This window comes from Pongo pygmaeus, chromosome X (assembly GCF_028885625.2).
Source record: "Pongo pygmaeus isolate AG05252 chromosome X, NHGRI_mPonPyg2-v2.0_pri, whole genome shotgun sequence".
Taxonomy (NCBI): Eukaryota; Metazoa; Chordata; class Mammalia; order Primates; family Hominidae; genus Pongo; species Pongo pygmaeus.
The window spans coordinates 53,277,519-53,294,456 of record NC_072396.2 but is presented as its reverse complement, the minus strand read 5'-3'; the positions used below and the strand labels follow the sequence as shown (position 1 = coordinate 53,294,456).

General features: G+C 44.1%; 1 protein-coding gene and 1 pseudogene across 2 annotated transcripts; one reads left to right on the top strand and one right to left on the bottom strand.

The window, feature by feature from the left end:
* Positions 1 to 238: 238 nt before the first annotated feature.
* Positions 239 to 11,102, bottom strand: LOC129024610 (protein SSX7-like). 2 transcript variants are annotated; one of them, XM_054471771.1, is made up of 8 exons: positions 11,014 to 11,101; positions 9,693 to 9,781; positions 9,157 to 9,271; positions 8,485 to 8,580; positions 6,585 to 6,634; positions 4,471 to 4,606; positions 1,639 to 1,743; positions 239 to 851 (listed from the first exon to the last, which is right to left on the bottom strand). In XM_054471771.1, the coding sequence occupies exons 2-7, from the start codon at positions 9,759 to 9,761 to the stop codon at positions 1,643 to 1,645; spliced, it is 567 nt and encodes a 188-aa protein (XP_054327746.1). In that variant the 5' UTR covers positions 9,762 to 9,781; positions 11,014 to 11,101; the 3' UTR covers positions 239 to 851; positions 1,639 to 1,642. The 2 variants fall into 2 exon arrangements, with proteins under 2 accessions (XP_054327746.1, XP_054327747.1); XM_054471772.1 differs by lacking the exon at positions 4,471 to 4,606 and having other exon boundaries at positions 11,014 to 11,102.
* On the top strand, positions 9,777 to 13,844 carry LOC129024086 (ornithine aminotransferase, mitochondrial-like; annotated as a pseudogene).
* The last annotated feature ends 3,094 nt before the right edge of the window (positions 13,845 to 16,938 follow it).

The window sequence follows — 16,938 nt, the reverse complement described above, 5'->3', positions numbered from 1 at the left end:
CCAACAACTGGAAACATCCTCCTCTAGAATGGGGGTCAGGAATATCTGCCTGCCTTGTTCCCTGATGTCTCTCCAGCACCTAGAACAGTGCTCAGCACGAGAACACACTCATTAGTGTTTTGTTGAATAAATGACTCCTTTGACACAGCAATTCAACTTCTAAGAATCTTTCCTAAAGAAATATTCACACACGTGCAGAGACCTGTGCGCACATTAATGAGAGGAGCAAACAACTGGGGAACGTTTGCAAAGGTTTATTAACTGTCAGTGACTGATACAGGGAATGAGAGGAAGGGAGTACATGCTGAACAGGAAACAGATTGAGGGGGGCTTGACCAGGACCCATGGCAATGGGGAAAAGCATATGGGAGATGCTTATACTGGTACTTGGTGTGTGTGTGTGTGTGTGTGTGTGTGTGTGTGTGTGTGTTTGTGTGTGTGGTGTGTAAATGCAGAGGAGAAAATCGGAAATTAAACACTCAGATCTGCCCTCAGTAGTCACATCTGGGGAGAGAGGAGGGTAGTGCTGTTCTATGGAGAGAATACCTGACTACACTTGCTTTCTGAGGTAGGTGCATGGATACACAAACCGAAATACACATTAAGCATGTCTTGCTCATCAATGAAAATGCTAATATCTAACAGAATGGCACACTGTAAGAAAGTACAACGGAAACACTAACATCGGACTCTTGTCACACTAAGAAAAATGACGCTCAACTTTTCACTGTTGTGAACACTTGCTTTCACTTGCTATACACCTGATGACGAGGGGTCCACAGCCATGCTGATGTTCGTGAAAGGTCACCACGTTCTGCTTCTCATCATGGGCATGTGTCATATCCCTGAGGCTGAGGCAAGAAGAGAGAAGGAAAGTAAATGGCAGTGAGTTCCCACGGCCTGATAACTCAATCTCAACTCCTCCTGACCTGCAGACCCTGCACACTCTGATTCTGCCCTACCCCAGGACCTGCACACGCCTTCCACAGTTCCTCGAAGTGAACCCTCTGCTCATGCCACAGTGACTTCTTCGCCTGGGTTATCCATTCCTAGGCTAGAGGAAGGCATGGCCCACACACAGGGCTGACCTGGAGTTTGGGAACCCACAGCATCCTGGGTAGGGAGCATCCCTGGATATACAGGGCAGGGAGTAAAAAGAGCTTGCGAAGGCTAGGTGCGGTGGCTCACGCCTGTATACGCCAGCACTTTGGGAGGCCGAGGCGGGCGGATCACAGGGTCAGGAGACCGAGACCATCCTGGCTAACACGGTGAAACCCCGTCTCTACCAAAAATACAAAAAAAAAAAAAATTACCCGGGCGTGGTGGCGGGCGCTTGTAGTCCCAGCTACTGGAGAGGCTGAGGCAGCAGAATGGCGTGAACCCGTGAGGCGGAGTTTGCAGTAAGCGGAGATCATGCTGCTGCACTGCAGCCTGGGCCACAAAGGGAGAATCCGTCAAAAAAAAAAAAAAAGAAAGAAAAGAAAACATGGGAAATCTCATCATTCAGCCTCAATGCTGTACCCTGGAAAATTATGAGAAGGGAATGATTTGGGGAATAAGTGACAAGATGGGATACCAGTACCATAACAGAATAGCACATCTGCAGGGATGTGGGGGATGAGCCGAAGGTTCACTTACGGAGTTACTCGTCGTCTTCTTCAGGGTCGCTGATCTCTTCATAAATCACCAGCTGCTTTCTCTCATGCAGTCTGTGGGTCCAGGCATGTTTCCCCCTTTTGGGTCCTATGATGGGGAAGAGTTGGAAAATGAGGGTTGGGTCGGTTGGAGAGTGTTAGGCTCTGTTTTCTCAAAAAAAGGAGATTCCTCCCCCCTCCCAAGTGCCCATGGGCCTTCTTTATCCAGTTTTTCACATTCTCTGGCTTAGAGAGGCTGAGACCTTAGACCGACACCAATACAGGCCAAATGCCAATTAAATTTTTAGCTTCTGTCCGTTGTTCTGTTCCGTTGTCGGGTTTAGATTCCCCACCTCTTCACTCATGGGAACATCCACCCTTACCTCCTTTCATTCAGCACGTGTTTTTATTAAGGGCACCGAGGCATACTTTTTTTTATTGCACCATATTTTCATAGTGCTTCACAGATGCTGCAATGTTTTTTTTGGAAACTCTCATCAATTTTACACTTTTCCATTATTATTATATCTGTTATGGTGATCTGTGATCAGTGAGCTTTGATATTATTACTGCAATTGTTTTTGTTGTTTTTTAGTCTTTTAAAATAATTTTAATTTTTTAATTTTTAATTTTTGTTTTATTTTATTTTGTTTGAGATGAAGTCTCGCTCTGTCGCCTAGACTGGAGTGCAGTGGAGCAATCTCAGCTCACTGCAACCTCTGCCTCTCCGGTTCAAGCGATTCTCCTGCCTCAGCCTCCCGAGTAGCTGGGACTACAGGAGCATGTCACCACGCCTGGCTAATATTTTGTATTTTTAGTAGAGACGGGGTTTGACGGTATTAGCCAGGATGGTCTCGATCTCCTGACTTCGTGATCGGCCTGCCTCGGCCTCCCAAAGTGCTGGGATTACAGGCGTGAGCCACGGCGCCCGACCTTGTTTTTTATTTTTGTGCATACACAGTAGGTGTATATACTTACAGGGTACGTGAGATGTTTTGATACACGCATGCCATGTGTAATAATCACATCATGGAAAATAAGGTATCCATCCCCTCAACCATTTATCCTTGTGTTACAAACAATCCAATTACACTCTTCCAGTTTTTAAAAAATGTACAATTAAGTTATTATTGACAATAATCACCCTGTTCTGTGTAATTGTTTGGGGGGTGGGTACCAGGAACTGCACCCATAGAAGATGACAAACTTAATCGATTAATGTTTTGTGTCTTCTGACTGCTCCACTGATGAGCTGTTCCCCATCTCTCCTCCTTTTCTTGGACCTCCCTATTTCTTGAGACACACCTATATTGAAATTAGGACGATTAACAACCCTATAATGGCCGCTAAGTATTCAAATGAAAGGAAGAGTCGCATGTCTCTCACTGTAAATCAGAAGCTAGAAATGGCTAAGCTTAGTGAGGAAGGCATGATGAAAGCCAAGACAGGCTGAAAGCTCGGCCTCTTGCACCAAACAGCCAAGCTGTGAATGCAAAGGAATAGCTCTTGAAGGAAGTAATAGCATGTAATGTAAAGGAAAAGTTCTTGAAGGAAATAATAATACTAATACTCCAGTGAACACATGAATAAGAAAGCAAAACAGCCTTACTGCTCAAATAGAGAAAGTTTGAGTGGTCAGGATATTTGATGAAACCAGCCACAACATTCCCTTAAGCCAAAGTCTAATTCAGAGCAAGACCCGAACTCTCTTCAAGTCCATGAAAGCTGAGAGAGGTGAAGAAGCTGCAGGAGAAACGTGTGAAGCTAGCAGAGGTTGGTTCATGAAGTTTAAGGAAAGAAGCCATCTCCATAACTTAAAAGTGCAAGGTGAAGCAGCAAACCCTGATGGAGAAGCTGCAGCAAGTTATCCAGAAGATCTAGCTAGGATCACTGTTGAAGGTGGCTACACTAAACAACAGATTTTCAATGTAGATAAAATAGCCTTCTGTTGGAAGGAGATGCCTTCTAGGACTTTCATAGCTAGAGAGAATTGACTCGAACTTTGAAAGAAGTTCTACTGTGGGTAAAATGCTATCCAACAGCATCGCATACTACAGAGAAATCCTTCATGAAACGGAAAGTTAATCAACGTGGCAAATTTCATTGTTGTGTTCTTTTAAGAAACTGCCACAGCCACTCCACCCTTCACCAACCACCACCTTGATCAGCCAGCAGCCATCAACACCAAGGCAAGACCCTCCACCAGCAAAAAGAGTGTGACTCACTGAAGGCTCAGAAGATTGTTAGCATTTTTAACAATGAATTATTTTAAAATAAAGGTATGTACATTTTTAGACATAACGCTATTGCACTCTTAGTAGACTGCAGTACAGTGTAAACATAATGTTTTTATGCACTGCCAAACCAAAAAAACAATGTGTGTGACTCACATTATTGCAGTGGTCTGGAACCGAATCTGCAATATCTCTGAAGTACACCTTTACTGGGTATCAGGCACCGAGCTGAGTAAGATATTATCCCAGGTTATCAAAGATAGAATTGCTTGAGCACCTTTCATGTCATCAGGCCTTCTAGATTAAATTTAATGTCTCCAAACAATTTATGAACTATGATTCTTTATTTCCATCTTATGGACTAGGAATCTGGAGCTGAGAAAATTTGGAAGACTTGCCCCAAGTCACGTGGTTTTTTACATGGATGACAACTCCAGTCGGTATCTCTGGAAGTCCAGTCAAACATCTCATCTGGAGCTGGGCGAGCTCCTCAGCCCAGCCTGGACCCAGGCTTGTCTGGGGTCCATGCCACACACCCAGTCCACACACCTGAACATAGCCAGGGAAGCCAGAGGGTTTGTTCCCGAATTCTTTCCTCTTACCAGATGTCTTGTTAATCTTCTCAGAGGTACTTGGTTTTCCCGGGGGGCACAGCTGTTTCCCATTGTTCTGTGAGCCAGATGCTTCTGGCACTCCCTTCGAATCATTTCCTTCCTCTGCTGGCTTCTTGGGCATGATCTTTATAATGTGAAGGTCACAGATAAACAGTATCGGTGACATTTCTATAGTGCTTTAGAGCTTACAAAGCGTCTTCACATGCATTACCTTAATCAATGTTCTCAACAATGCCGGGAGAGTTACACATGCCTAAATTAGGAGAAACCTGGGAAGTTAGAAGGGAAAGGAATGGCCTATGTGAATATGGTTTCCAGGGCTAGAATGCTTATCTTCACACTCTTTAAGACTGACATTCTTGCAAACAGTAAAAATCTCCATGCAATTGAGAGTTTGGTATACAAAAGATTGGAAGAAGGATAGCATTCTAAGAATTCACAAGGTCTACAAAAGGAAGAGCTTCTATAAAATACAAGGGATCTCATATAAGCTCTTAGCTGCTGGGAGAGTAAGTGTAAAAACATAGAGAGGGGGAAAAAACACTGCTGGGAAAGATGGTGTGGGGGGATGAATACAGGGAAGGGAGAGGTAAAGAAATGGTTTGCTGAAATTAATCTAGGAAGCAAAGAAAGCAGTACCAGATCTGGCATACCACCCTACCGAGGCACCAACATTGAATGTGGAATTCAGTGAGGTGGTACCATACCAATTCTGGTTGCACTGGGATGTGTCACTGACCAACAATCTTAAGCTACTTTTTTTTTTTTTTTTTTTTTTTGAGACAGAGTCTCCCTCTGTCACCAGGCTGCAGTGCAGTGGCACAATCTCGGCTCACTGCAACATCCGACTCCTGTGTTTAAGTGACTCTCATGCAACAGCCTCCAGAGTATCTGGGACTGCAGGCAGGCGCTACCACGCCCCGCTAAGTTTTGTATTTTTAATAGAGATGAGGTTTTTCCCTGTTGGGCAGGATGGTCTTGATCTTTTGACCTAGTGATCCATCCACCTCAGCCTCCCAAAGTGCTGGGATTACAGTCGCGAGCCACCGCGCTCCGCTCTTAATCTACTTTTTATTCAGCTTCCTCACATATGAAATAGTGAAAAAATACATGTAGAATAGTCTACGGGAAAGTCCTCTCTGAGCTTGTAAACACTGTTTAAATATAGTAATAATAACAATTAGTACCTTTCATGATCCTTCCTTGAATTCGGTCTCCACACTGGCAACCCAGCTCCCAGATCCCTTTACCCTCTAAACCAGAGTTGAATCTGCACTTGTGGGGTCACTCATTCAGGGGCCTCCGAGGGATCCCCTGGGCTGGGATGGGGGCTTCTGGGATGCCCCAGGTGCAGACAAGGTCCTCAAGGAGCTCACAGTAGGGAGGGGCCAACAGTCAAACCGATTCCTAAGCCATGCAAGTGGTCCCAGTAAGAGAGCGGAGGCCAGCTGGTCTTTCCTATTGGGAGAATGGGTGTCTCAATGGAAGCACCAGCAGGCCCTATGGGGTGAAGCCCTAGTGAGCAACATCTGAACTTCATAAACAAATGCAAACGTGAATGAGCTTTAAATGGCTTGGAGCTCTGGATTAGACTACCACTGCCACTGCGCCTCAGGAAAATTCTTTAACATCTCTGTGCAACGAGAGCCTCATTTCATTATTATTTTGCTGATAACTATGATCTAAAACATGAACTATGATTCTTTGCTTCCATTTCATGGACCAGGAATCTGGAGCTCAGAGAACTTAGAAGATTTGTGCTAAGTCACATGGCTTTTATATGGGTGACAACCAAAGTGTGTGACTCGTTATTATTTGGAGATAATAATAGAAACAACGTCATAGAGGTCTTCTTAAGGATTAAATACAGTAATCCATGTGAACTGCTTGAAATAGTATCTGGCATCACTATGAAAACAAAAGATGTATTAAGGATCACAACTGTTAGTATTATCAAGCCGTTGGTGCTACATAAGTTGTTGTGATAGACATGGAGAGAAGGAGGCAGTGAGGGCATTTTTGATATTCTCCCACTCTTACCAGTGTTCGCATCCGTGGAGGGACAAAGGTTCTCTGGTCCTTTAGATTTGAGAGATACTCACCTTCAGAAAGATTCTCTGGAGCCTGCCGAAAGTCATCTGAGGACGTTCAACTGAAAGAGAATACATCAGAATTTTTCTTTGTTGGTAAAGATTTCCAGACTCTAGAGACTTCTGTAGCATCAGGGTATTCTGCAGCAGAGGGTTATGAGTCCACTCATTGTTGAGGGGTTATTTCAGATTTGCTTCTGAATTATCTTTAGTCATGGTTGATTCATTTATCTGTGGCATCAACTCAGAATTTTCCATCTCATGGTTTATCAAATGGGGACTAAACCCCATCACAGTCTCACAGTCTCATCTTATTCCTTTACATATCTTTTACTTTTTCCCAAATAATTAAATTGATTGGTTAGGAATCTGAACTGTATCCACTCAAGATATGCAACAACTGAAAATCATTGTACACTTCAAATGAGTGAATCTTATGGTATGTGAATTAAGCTGTTAAATGTGTGATGAACCATGGATGATTTAGTCCAGTGGCTCTGAAATATTTTCAGTATAAAGACACTCCTTTAACGTCAAAATCTTGGCAGACACTCAAGCACTGGATTTTCAGATCTCTTACAGTGATCGTGGGAGATTGTAGAATCTGGCCCTTTTAGTTGGGGAGTAATAGGTCTATTGGAGACAGTTTGGACATTCTGACCTTGTCTTATAATTGTGTTGTCAGAGCAGAAGAGCAAGTAAACACATATGACCCCTTTATATTCCTGAAACGTACAAAGATCTCTACCGAAGAACCTGTCTTTTTTTCACCCTATGTTATCTCTCCTCACTGACAAGTGGGAAAGCTCTCTGTGTGTTGGATGAGGGATCACTCTTTCAAACTCACTCTTGAGCTCATCACAGAGAATCAGGGTTCTTTGGGAATGAGAAGACTCTTTGGTTTTGATAAAATACAGAGAAACAGCGATGCTTATTACATAATGTGTTCATCACCCTCACTCCTAAGATACCTATCCAGTACCTACACGCTGTTAATGAAACAAACTCTGGAAGTTTCTGGCGAATCTGCAGTTGCAACATTTTCTTTCTTTTTTTTTTCTCTTGTAACTTTTTTTTTAGCAGTCCTTTGATTCATTAACAGTGCTTAGGAAGAACAACATGTCATTTAAAAAAGAAATATTTCAAACACACAGAAAAGTATGGGGAATAATATTGAGTCCAGTCGGATCTCAACATTACCCCACAGCTATGTTAGGTTTGATTTATTTATTCAGAATATTAGAAAATCTGCAAACAGGCCGGGCGTGGTAGCTCACACTTGTAATCCCAGCACTTTGGGAGGCTGAGGCGGGTGGATCACCTGAGGTCAGGAAGTATGAGACCAGCCTAGACTACATGGTAAAACCCCGTCTCTACCAAAAATAAAACAATGAGCTGGGTGTGGGGGCGGGCACCTGTAACCCCAGCTACTCCAGAGGCTGAGGCAGGAGAATCACTTGAACCCAGGAGGTGAAAGTTGGAGTGAGCTGAGATTGCCTTGTTGCACTCCAGCCTGGCCGAGAAGAGTGAAACTCCATCTCAAAAACAAAAACAAAGAAAACCCACTGTCAACAAGTCACAGCTGAAGCTGTCTGTGCAGCACTCAGCAATCCCTGCCTTCCCTCCCTCCCCCACTTACAGCCAGTCACCTTAATTTGATGGATTTTTATTCACATTCATGTTTGTATACATTTACCATTTACTTATTATCTATAAAAATATATATTCTTGTTTTTCATGTTTTAAAATTTTATATGAATGGCCTCTGTAGTTAACTTTCTGCCTGCAATTTTTTTTCACTCAGCCCTGATGTGTATGAGGGAACAAATGCCTGAGGATCTTTCCCAGGTAGCTGAGCTGAAAAGCAGCTGGGCTTGAGGAGACCCTTTCCAGCCCCTTCCCATCTACTCACCCTGATTCCCTTGGTTACGGTCATTATCAAAATCATTCCCCTGGAGGTCTGTGGCCCCTGTATTACACATGAAAGGTGGGAGGGTGGCCTTGAAACCTAGAAAGAAGCAAAATGTTTATTCCTTAAGAGACAAGCTTTGACCTGCCACGATGGCTCATATCTGTAGTACCAGCGCTTTGGGAGGCTGAGGCTGGAGTATTGCTTGAGGCCAGGAGTTCAAGGCTGCAGTGAGCTATGACTGCACTACTGCAAACTAGCCTAGGTGACAGACTGAGACTCAGACTCAAAAAAAAAAAAAAAAAAAAAAAAGAAAAAAGAAAGAAAGAAAGAAAGAAAGAAAGAAAGAAAGAAAGAAAGAAAGATACAAGCCGAGAGAAGGAAGGTAGGGACGGTGTGGGGGTGCCGGGATGCCACAGAGACACTTGGACTCATCAGAACAGAAGCCTAAGGGAGAGAAACGTGCAGGATCCAGGTATGAGCTCCACTGTGGCCAGTCCCTGCCCTCAGCCCTGACAGGATACAGAAGAGCAGAACACCCAGAAGCTGCCTTGTGATTTTTCCCTGCACAAAAGGAAAATGTGGGGTACTTTCTGCAGCCTAAGAAGTAGCCAAAGCAGGAAAAGGGATGCTCATGTGTCCCCAGACTTGTCTGTACCTAGAACTTTCTGTTACCTAGTTTAGTCATGGCCTCATACTTTCTCTTCATATACACATAGATGATTTTCTCCGAGGATTTCATCTTTTCCCACTCTTTCTTAGAGAAGTATTTGGCAATATCATCGAAGGACTAGGAAAAGATAAAAGAGGAATTTTGTCAGTGACTCAGTTAGACATGTCTGCCATTCAGCTGGAGTCGCTTCCCGTGTGCTGGATCTGGGAAGTGAGGATGATGCCATGGCTAACTGACAGAACATGAGCGACCTTTCCTAGCTTCACCCCTGCCACACAGTAGGGCTTTAATGCTGCTGACTGGCTCTCTTCCCACTTTCCAGAATGGACTGAGATTCACCAAATGTAGTGCACGGTCACAGACTTGTCTCCAAGAATGGTAGTTGATGACAGAGCGAGGATGGGAGGCTCCCAAGGGTCCAGATCTCCCCCAAGACCCTGGTCCTTGTCTCCAGTATCTCTGTCCTCCCCTCCTCAGAAACTTGGTCACCCCACACTGTCCCCTGGGCCACTACTCTGCCCCCTCCAGGTCACCTCACCTTTTGTATCTTCTCTGGTATTTGAGCACCAGCCCTAGGTCTCCTTGCAAAGGCGTCGTCTCCATTCATGGCACCGAGAGCAGTATGACCTGCAAGAGAAACAGACTGAGTCTTTCCAGCCACAGGAGCTTTGGTCTTGTGGAGGAAGAAATCTGTGAAGGTCGGCCACCCTCAGTCACCTGGAATCAGGTGCTTCATTTCTCCATTCGGGGCTTATCTTTCCCTGAGTAATGGCATGGGGAGAAGTCAGATGAAAATAGGGAACCAGGGGTCTCTGGGAGAAGTATTGATTTGGGATGACAGGTTTCCTATGGGCAAAGCAGCCTTGAGTCTTTAGGAGGGATTGGCTAATGTTGTTAGTAGTTTCCCTGGGGCTAGGCTTACTCTGAAAGATGTACAGACCCTTGTTGGGGAGGCAGAGATGTGACTGTGTAATTTTATTCAGTGGGGGCATGCTGACACCCCCACTCAATAAATAAAGGAAGGGAAATGAGTCCCAGAGATAACATGGTCTCTCCGGTGATGGATCTGATCAGGCAGAGGGATGGGGGGTTCCGTTCTGTGGAAGAGAAATGAGCATGGCTAATATGAACGGATTTAGAGGCTATTACTGGGTAATTTGTAAATTATTAGAAGAAGAGAGCTAGAATTTCTGAGACTACAAGAGCCCGCCATCACTTAGAGAGAATGTAGGGAGTTTCAAGGTGCAGCAATCAGCCAGGCACAGTGGCTCACGCCTGTAATCCCAGCACTTTGGGAGGCCAAGGAGGGCGGATCGCTCGAGCCCATGAGCTTGAGACCAGTCTGGCCAACATACCGAAACCATCTCTACTAAAACAACAACAATAACAAACACACACGTGCACACACACACACACACACACAAACAGAAGCGGAGTGGTGTACGCCTGTAGTCCCAAGGCCTACGCGAGGGGATCACTTGATCCCAGGAGGAAAGATTTGAGTGAGGTTTTTTTTTTTTTTTTTTTGAGTCATGGTCTCTCTCTGTTGCCCAGGCTGGGATGCAGTGGTGTGATCATGGCTCACTGCAACCTCCGCCTCGTGGGTTCAAGTGATCCACCAGCTGTGGCCTCCAAAACTGCTGGAATTACAAGCGTGAGCCACCGTACCCGGCCCAAATTTGTTAAGTTACTAGAGTTCCCAGGAAAAGTCCCATACCTGAAAAAGTTAGAAACTGACAGGAAGGCTTTGAGATGGCGACCTGCCTCACATACACTCCTTATTAAAACTAGATAACAAATGCACCACGGAGGAGGGGAGGGGTAGGAAGAACGGAAAAAGAAAATCAGCGCATGCTTACTCTGATTTTGGAAGAATCCAAAGAGAAAATCAGACCGTGCGTACTCTGAGTACGGAAGAATCGAAAGAGAGAGAAAGTCAGAGCATGCGTACTCTGAACTTAAAGTAGCCAATCCCGGGGGATGCTTTAGGCGGGAAAATCAGAGTCTCCGCCCCCAGTTTGAGAAGGTTCTGTCCCTGGAGGCTGGACTGATAGACGTCACATCCTCATCAGCTTCCCTTATCCCGCCTACTGTTCTGACTTCTGATTGGCCAGATGGAGTTCACTAACTGCCCTGATTGGTCCATCATCCTTGCGCAGTGACATTGCACAATATTGTCTTCTCCTCCAGCAACACTTTGTTGCCACTGCAACAAAGTGGGTGGTCCTCAGGCGCCATCAGGAGATTTTGAACTCTCTGAAGACCGTCCCTGGATCTCGGGTTAAAAATCTGGATTCTAGTCTGAACAGCGAGAAGAAAAAAATAGTCGGATCTGTGATTTTTCTACTTGAAAGACACAATGTTTTCCAGACTAGCACATTTGCAGAGCTTTGCTGTACTTAGTCGTGGCTTTCATTCTTCAGTGGCTTCTATATCTGTTGCCACTGAAAAAACAGTCCAAGGCCCTGCAACCTCTGATTACATTTTTGAAAGGGAATCTGAGTGTGGTGTGCACAATTACCATCCTTTACCTGTAGCCCTGGAGAGACGAAAATGTATTTACTTATAGGATGTGATTGTGGTATTGGTTACATCTGCCTTGGCCAATCTTCCCACCTCGGTCTCGCCACTACAGGTGGGAACCACCCCCCCCCCCCCACTAATATTTTTTGTTTTTTGATTTTTTAAGAGACGGTTTCGCTATGTTGGCCAGGCTGGCCTCAACCTCCTGGGCTCAAGGGATCCTTCCACCACGGCCTCGGGACTACAGGCATGCACCACCCGGCCCATGCTTTATTTATTTATTTATTTTTTAGTGGAAACCAGGTTTCGCTATGTTGGCCTGGGCTCAAGGGATCCTCCCGCCTTGGCCTGGGGACTACAGGCATGCACCACCCTGCCCAGGCTATTTTTTTTGCTTCTTTGTTTCTTTCTTTCTTTAGTAGAAACCGGGTTTCGCTATGTTGCCCAGGCTGGCCTCAATCTCCTGGGCTCAAGTGATGCTTTCATCTCGGCCTCAGGACTACAGGAGTGTGCCATTCTGCCCTGCTCATTTTTATTTTATTTATTTATTTATTTATAGGAAAGACAGGCTTTCGCTATGTTGGCCAGGCTGGTATTGACCTCCTGGGCTCAAGCAGTCCTCCGACCTTGGCCTCGGAACTACAGGGGTGAGCCATCCCACCCACGCAATTTTTTGTTGTTCTTGTTGTTAGTAGAAATGGGGTTTAGCTATGTTGGCCAGGCTGGCCTTGACCTCCTGGGCTCAAGCAATCCTCCCGCCTCAGCCTGGTGACTACAGGCTCACACCACCCCGCCCCCACTAATATTTTTAATTTTTCTAGTAGAGAGTTTTGCTATGTTGTCCTGGCTGGTCCCTACCTCCTGGGCTCAAGCGACCCTCCTGCTTCTGATTTGGGACTACAGGCATGCACCACCCTGCCTTTTGCTATTTTTCCCAGGCTGGTCTTGACCTTCTGGGCTCACTCAATGATTTGAACCTTGGAAGCGGAGGTTGCATTGAACTGAGATCACACCACTGCACTCCAGCTTGGGCGACAGAGCAAGACTGTCAAATAAATAAATACATCCATACATGAAAGAAAGAAGAAAGAAAAGAAAGAAAAGAAGGAAAGAAGGAAAGAAGGAAGGAAGGAAGGAAGGAAGGAAAGAAGGAAAGAAAAGAAAGAAAGAAAGAAAAAGAAAGAAAGAAAGAAAGAAAGAAAGACAAGACAAGACCAGCTGAATCTCTGTAAAAACAGTAAGCTTTGTGGTATATTAACTTACCCTCATCCCATCTCGTGCTCCCAGCTTGGTTCTGTTCACTGCTGATGAAATACAGATAGGATTGGCCAGAACTGGTAGATGGCTAGCTGTTGATCATGAAAATGTCAGACCTGATATAGTCCTCCTTGGAAAGGCCTTTTCTGGGGGCTGATGCTCTGTGTCTGCAGTGCTGTGGGAGAATGACATAATGCTGAGCATTAAGCCAGGGGAACATGGGTCCACATACGGTGGCAATCCACTAGACTGCCGAGTGGCCATCGCAGCCCTTGAGGTTTTAGAAGAAGAAAACCTTGCTGAAAATACAGAAAAAAATGGGTATTCTCTTGAGAAATGAACCCATGAAGCTACCTTCTGATGCTGTAACTGCCGTAAGAGGAAGAGAATTATTGTGTGTATGTATGTATGTATGCATGTATGTATTTAGAGTCAGAGGTTCACTCTGGTTGCCCAGGATGCAATGGTGCGATCTTGGCCCACTGCAACCTCTGCCTGCTGGGTTCTAGCGATTCTCCTGCCTCAGCCTCCTGAGTAGCTGGGATTACAGGCACGCGCCACTATGCCCAGCTAATTTTCATATTTTTAGTAGAGACTGGGTTTCACCGTGTTGGCCACGCTGGTCTTGAACTCCTGACCTCAGGTGATGCACCCACCTCGGCCTCCCAAAATGTTGGGATTACAGGCGTGAGCCACTGTGCCCGGGAGGAAAAGAATTATTAATTTCTATTGTTATTAAAGAAACCAAAGATTGTGATGCTTGGAAGGTGTGTCTACGACTTCAAGATTATCCACTTCTGGCCAAGCCAACCCATGGCGACATCATCAGGTTTTGCCTCCGCTGGTGGTCAAGGGGGATGAGATTCGAGAGTCCAGTGAAGTCATTAACAAGACCATTTTGTCGTTCTGAGGGTAGCAGCTGTTTTCAGTGGTCCCTGGGAGCTGGCTGGAGACAGGTGGTCTTGTAAAAGCTCTGCTCTTAATGCGGGCACATTCCACTCCATGTGTCTTCAAAACCTTTTTGTGGAGTATCTGTTTTTTTCAGTTGATACATAGTAGAACAACGTTTATGAAGCTGCTGTTTGCTTTGTAACGTAAGAGCATGCAATGGCATCTATATTCTGTGAAAGTGTTTCGATGTGTTGTGTACTTTCTAAGGTTAAACGTATCTATATATACAGACAGCGTTTAAATTACATCCTTCAGTATACTTTATATATGTTTTTATAATTTTCTTGCTGGTATAAATGCTTTGTATTTGAAAAAGTTATCTCTAGGGAATTACATAAAAGACTTCACCTTATAAAGTCAAATCATTGTTATCATTGAATTTTAGGAAGGATGAATGGTTAAGTATGTATAAAATACTAATATTAAGTAAACTTCATGTTGGCCAACACCAGGATGTATTCTATGGATGTCATTATTTTCAATTAAGAATTAGTGTTTAACATTCCTAAATTGTTTTGAGTGCTTGCTTATAATTTGTTTAAAAAAGTTTATTTTTAATATTTCTTTAAATGTAACATAAAGCTTATATTTCAGAAAAAAAAAAAAAAGATACAGAACATGCCCGGGTGCAGTGGTTCACGCTTGTAATCCCAGCACTTTGGGAGGGCGAAATGGGCAGATTACTTGAGATCAGGAGTTCGAGACCAGCCTGGCGAACATGGAGAAGCCCCGTCTCTACTAAAAATACAAAAATTAGCCGGTCATGGTGGCACACGCCTGTATTCCCAGCTACATGGGAGGCTGAGACAGGAGAATCGCTTGAACCCGGGAGGCAGAGGTTGAGCCAAGATCATGCCACTGCACTACCGCCTAGGTGACAGAGTGAGACTCCCTCTCAGAAAAAAAAAAAAGGGTACAGAATATTTCCATCACCATAATGCTATCCCTTGTGCTACTCATTTTTAGCATCCACCATCCCTAACCCCTGGCAACCACTAATCTAATCTGTTTTTCATTTCCATAATTTCGTCTTTTCTACAATGCTGTATAAATGAAATCTTACGGTATACAACGTTTTAGGGGCTTATTTCATTCAGCATAATTCCATGGAGATTCCTCCAAGATATTGATATTTATGTATCAATAGTTCATTGTTGTTGTTGTTGTTGTTGAGACGGAGTCTCACTCTGTCGCCCAGGCTGGAGTGCGGTGTCTCGGCTCACTGCAACCTCTGCCACCCAGGTTCAAGCGATTTTCCAGCTTCAGCCTCCCAGGTAGCTGTGACTACAGGTGCGTGCCACCATGCCCGGGTAATTTTTATATTAGTAGTAGAGATGGGGTTTCAACATATTGGCAAGGCTGGTCTTGAACTCCTGACGTCATGATCCACCCGCCTCGGCCTCTCAAAGTGCTGGGGTAACAGGGTGAGCCACTGTGCCCTGACAATAGTTCATTTTCATTACTGAGTAGTATTCCATAGGATGGATGTACCACAGTTTGACCATTCACTTATTTTAGGACATATTGATTATTTCCAGCTATTGGCTATTACAAGTAAAGCTGCTATGAACAATTATGTACAAGTTTCTGGATGGGCATACATTTTAATTTCTCTGAAGTGTAATTGTTGAATTGTATGGTCATTGCATGTTTAGTTTTATAAGAAACTACCAAACTGCGTTCCAGAGGGGCTGTAAGATTTTACCTTCCCAACAGCACTTAATGAGGTGTCCAGTTTCTCTGCATCCTTGTCACCATTTGGTGTTGTCGCTATGTCTTTTATTTCAGCTATTTTAATAAGTGTGTAGTGATACCTCACCGTGGTGTTAATTTTCATCTAGTGAAGTAAATTAGTGTTGAACATCTTTTCATGTGCTTATTTGCTTATTTCCTCTTCAGTGAAATGTATGTTCATATCTTTTCATGATTTTCTAATTGGATTATTTGTTTGCATTTTTTACCATTGAGGTTTCTTTTATTATTATTATTTTTCTTGAGACAGAGTCTCTCTCCGTTACCCAGGCTGGAGTGCAGTGGCATGATCTTGGCTCACTCCAACCTCCGCCGTCCAGGTTCAAGCGATTCTCGTGCCTCAGCCTCCCAAGTAGCTGGGATTACAGGCACGCATCATCATGCCTGTCTAATTTGTGTATTTCAGCAGAGGTGTGTTTTTTGCCATGTTTCCCAGGCTGGTCTTGAACTCCTGGCCTCAAGGGATCTGCCCTCCATCGACCTCGACCTTTCAAAGTGCTGGGATTACAAGTGTGAGCCACCATGCTCAGCCTACCGTTGAGTTTTGAGAGTAGTATACATATCCATTATATATTGTGGATGTGAGTCCTTTCTTGGATATGTGGTTTGCAAACATTCTCTCCCAGGTCATGCCCTGTTTTTTCATCCTTTTAAAAAGATTTCTTGCAGAGCACAAGTTTTAAATTGGATGAAATCTAATTTATTTTTTTCCTTATGGATTATGCTTTTTGAACCGTTCACTATGCCCTAGATCTCAGATGTTTCTCCTATATTTTATTGTAAAAGTTTTCTTTTAGTTTTATATTTTAGATTTAAATCTATGATCCACTCGAGTTACTTTTTTGTATAAAGGTATGAAAATTAGGTCTTTTTTTTTTGGCCTATGTCTACAACACCTCCAGCACCATTTGTTAAGCAGACAATCCTTCCTTCTTTTTGTTTCTTGGTAAAAAATCAGTGTGGGGCTATTTCTAGGTTCTCTATTTTGTTCCAGTGATCTATGTGTCTATTCTTCTCCCAGTACTACACAGTCTTGATTCCTGTAGCTATATAAGAAGTATTGAAATATGAAAGAGCCATTCCTCCCACCTTATTCTTCTTTTTCAAAAATTGTCTTAGCTATATAAATATTTTTTGAGATGGAGTCTCACTTGTGTCGCCCAAGCTGGAGATCAGTGGGGTGATCTTGGCTCACTGCAGCCTCCACCTCCCATGTTCAAGTGATTCTCCTGCCTCAGCTTCCCGAGTAGCTGGGATTTCAGGCGCGCACCACCACACCCAGTTAATTTTTGTATTTTTAG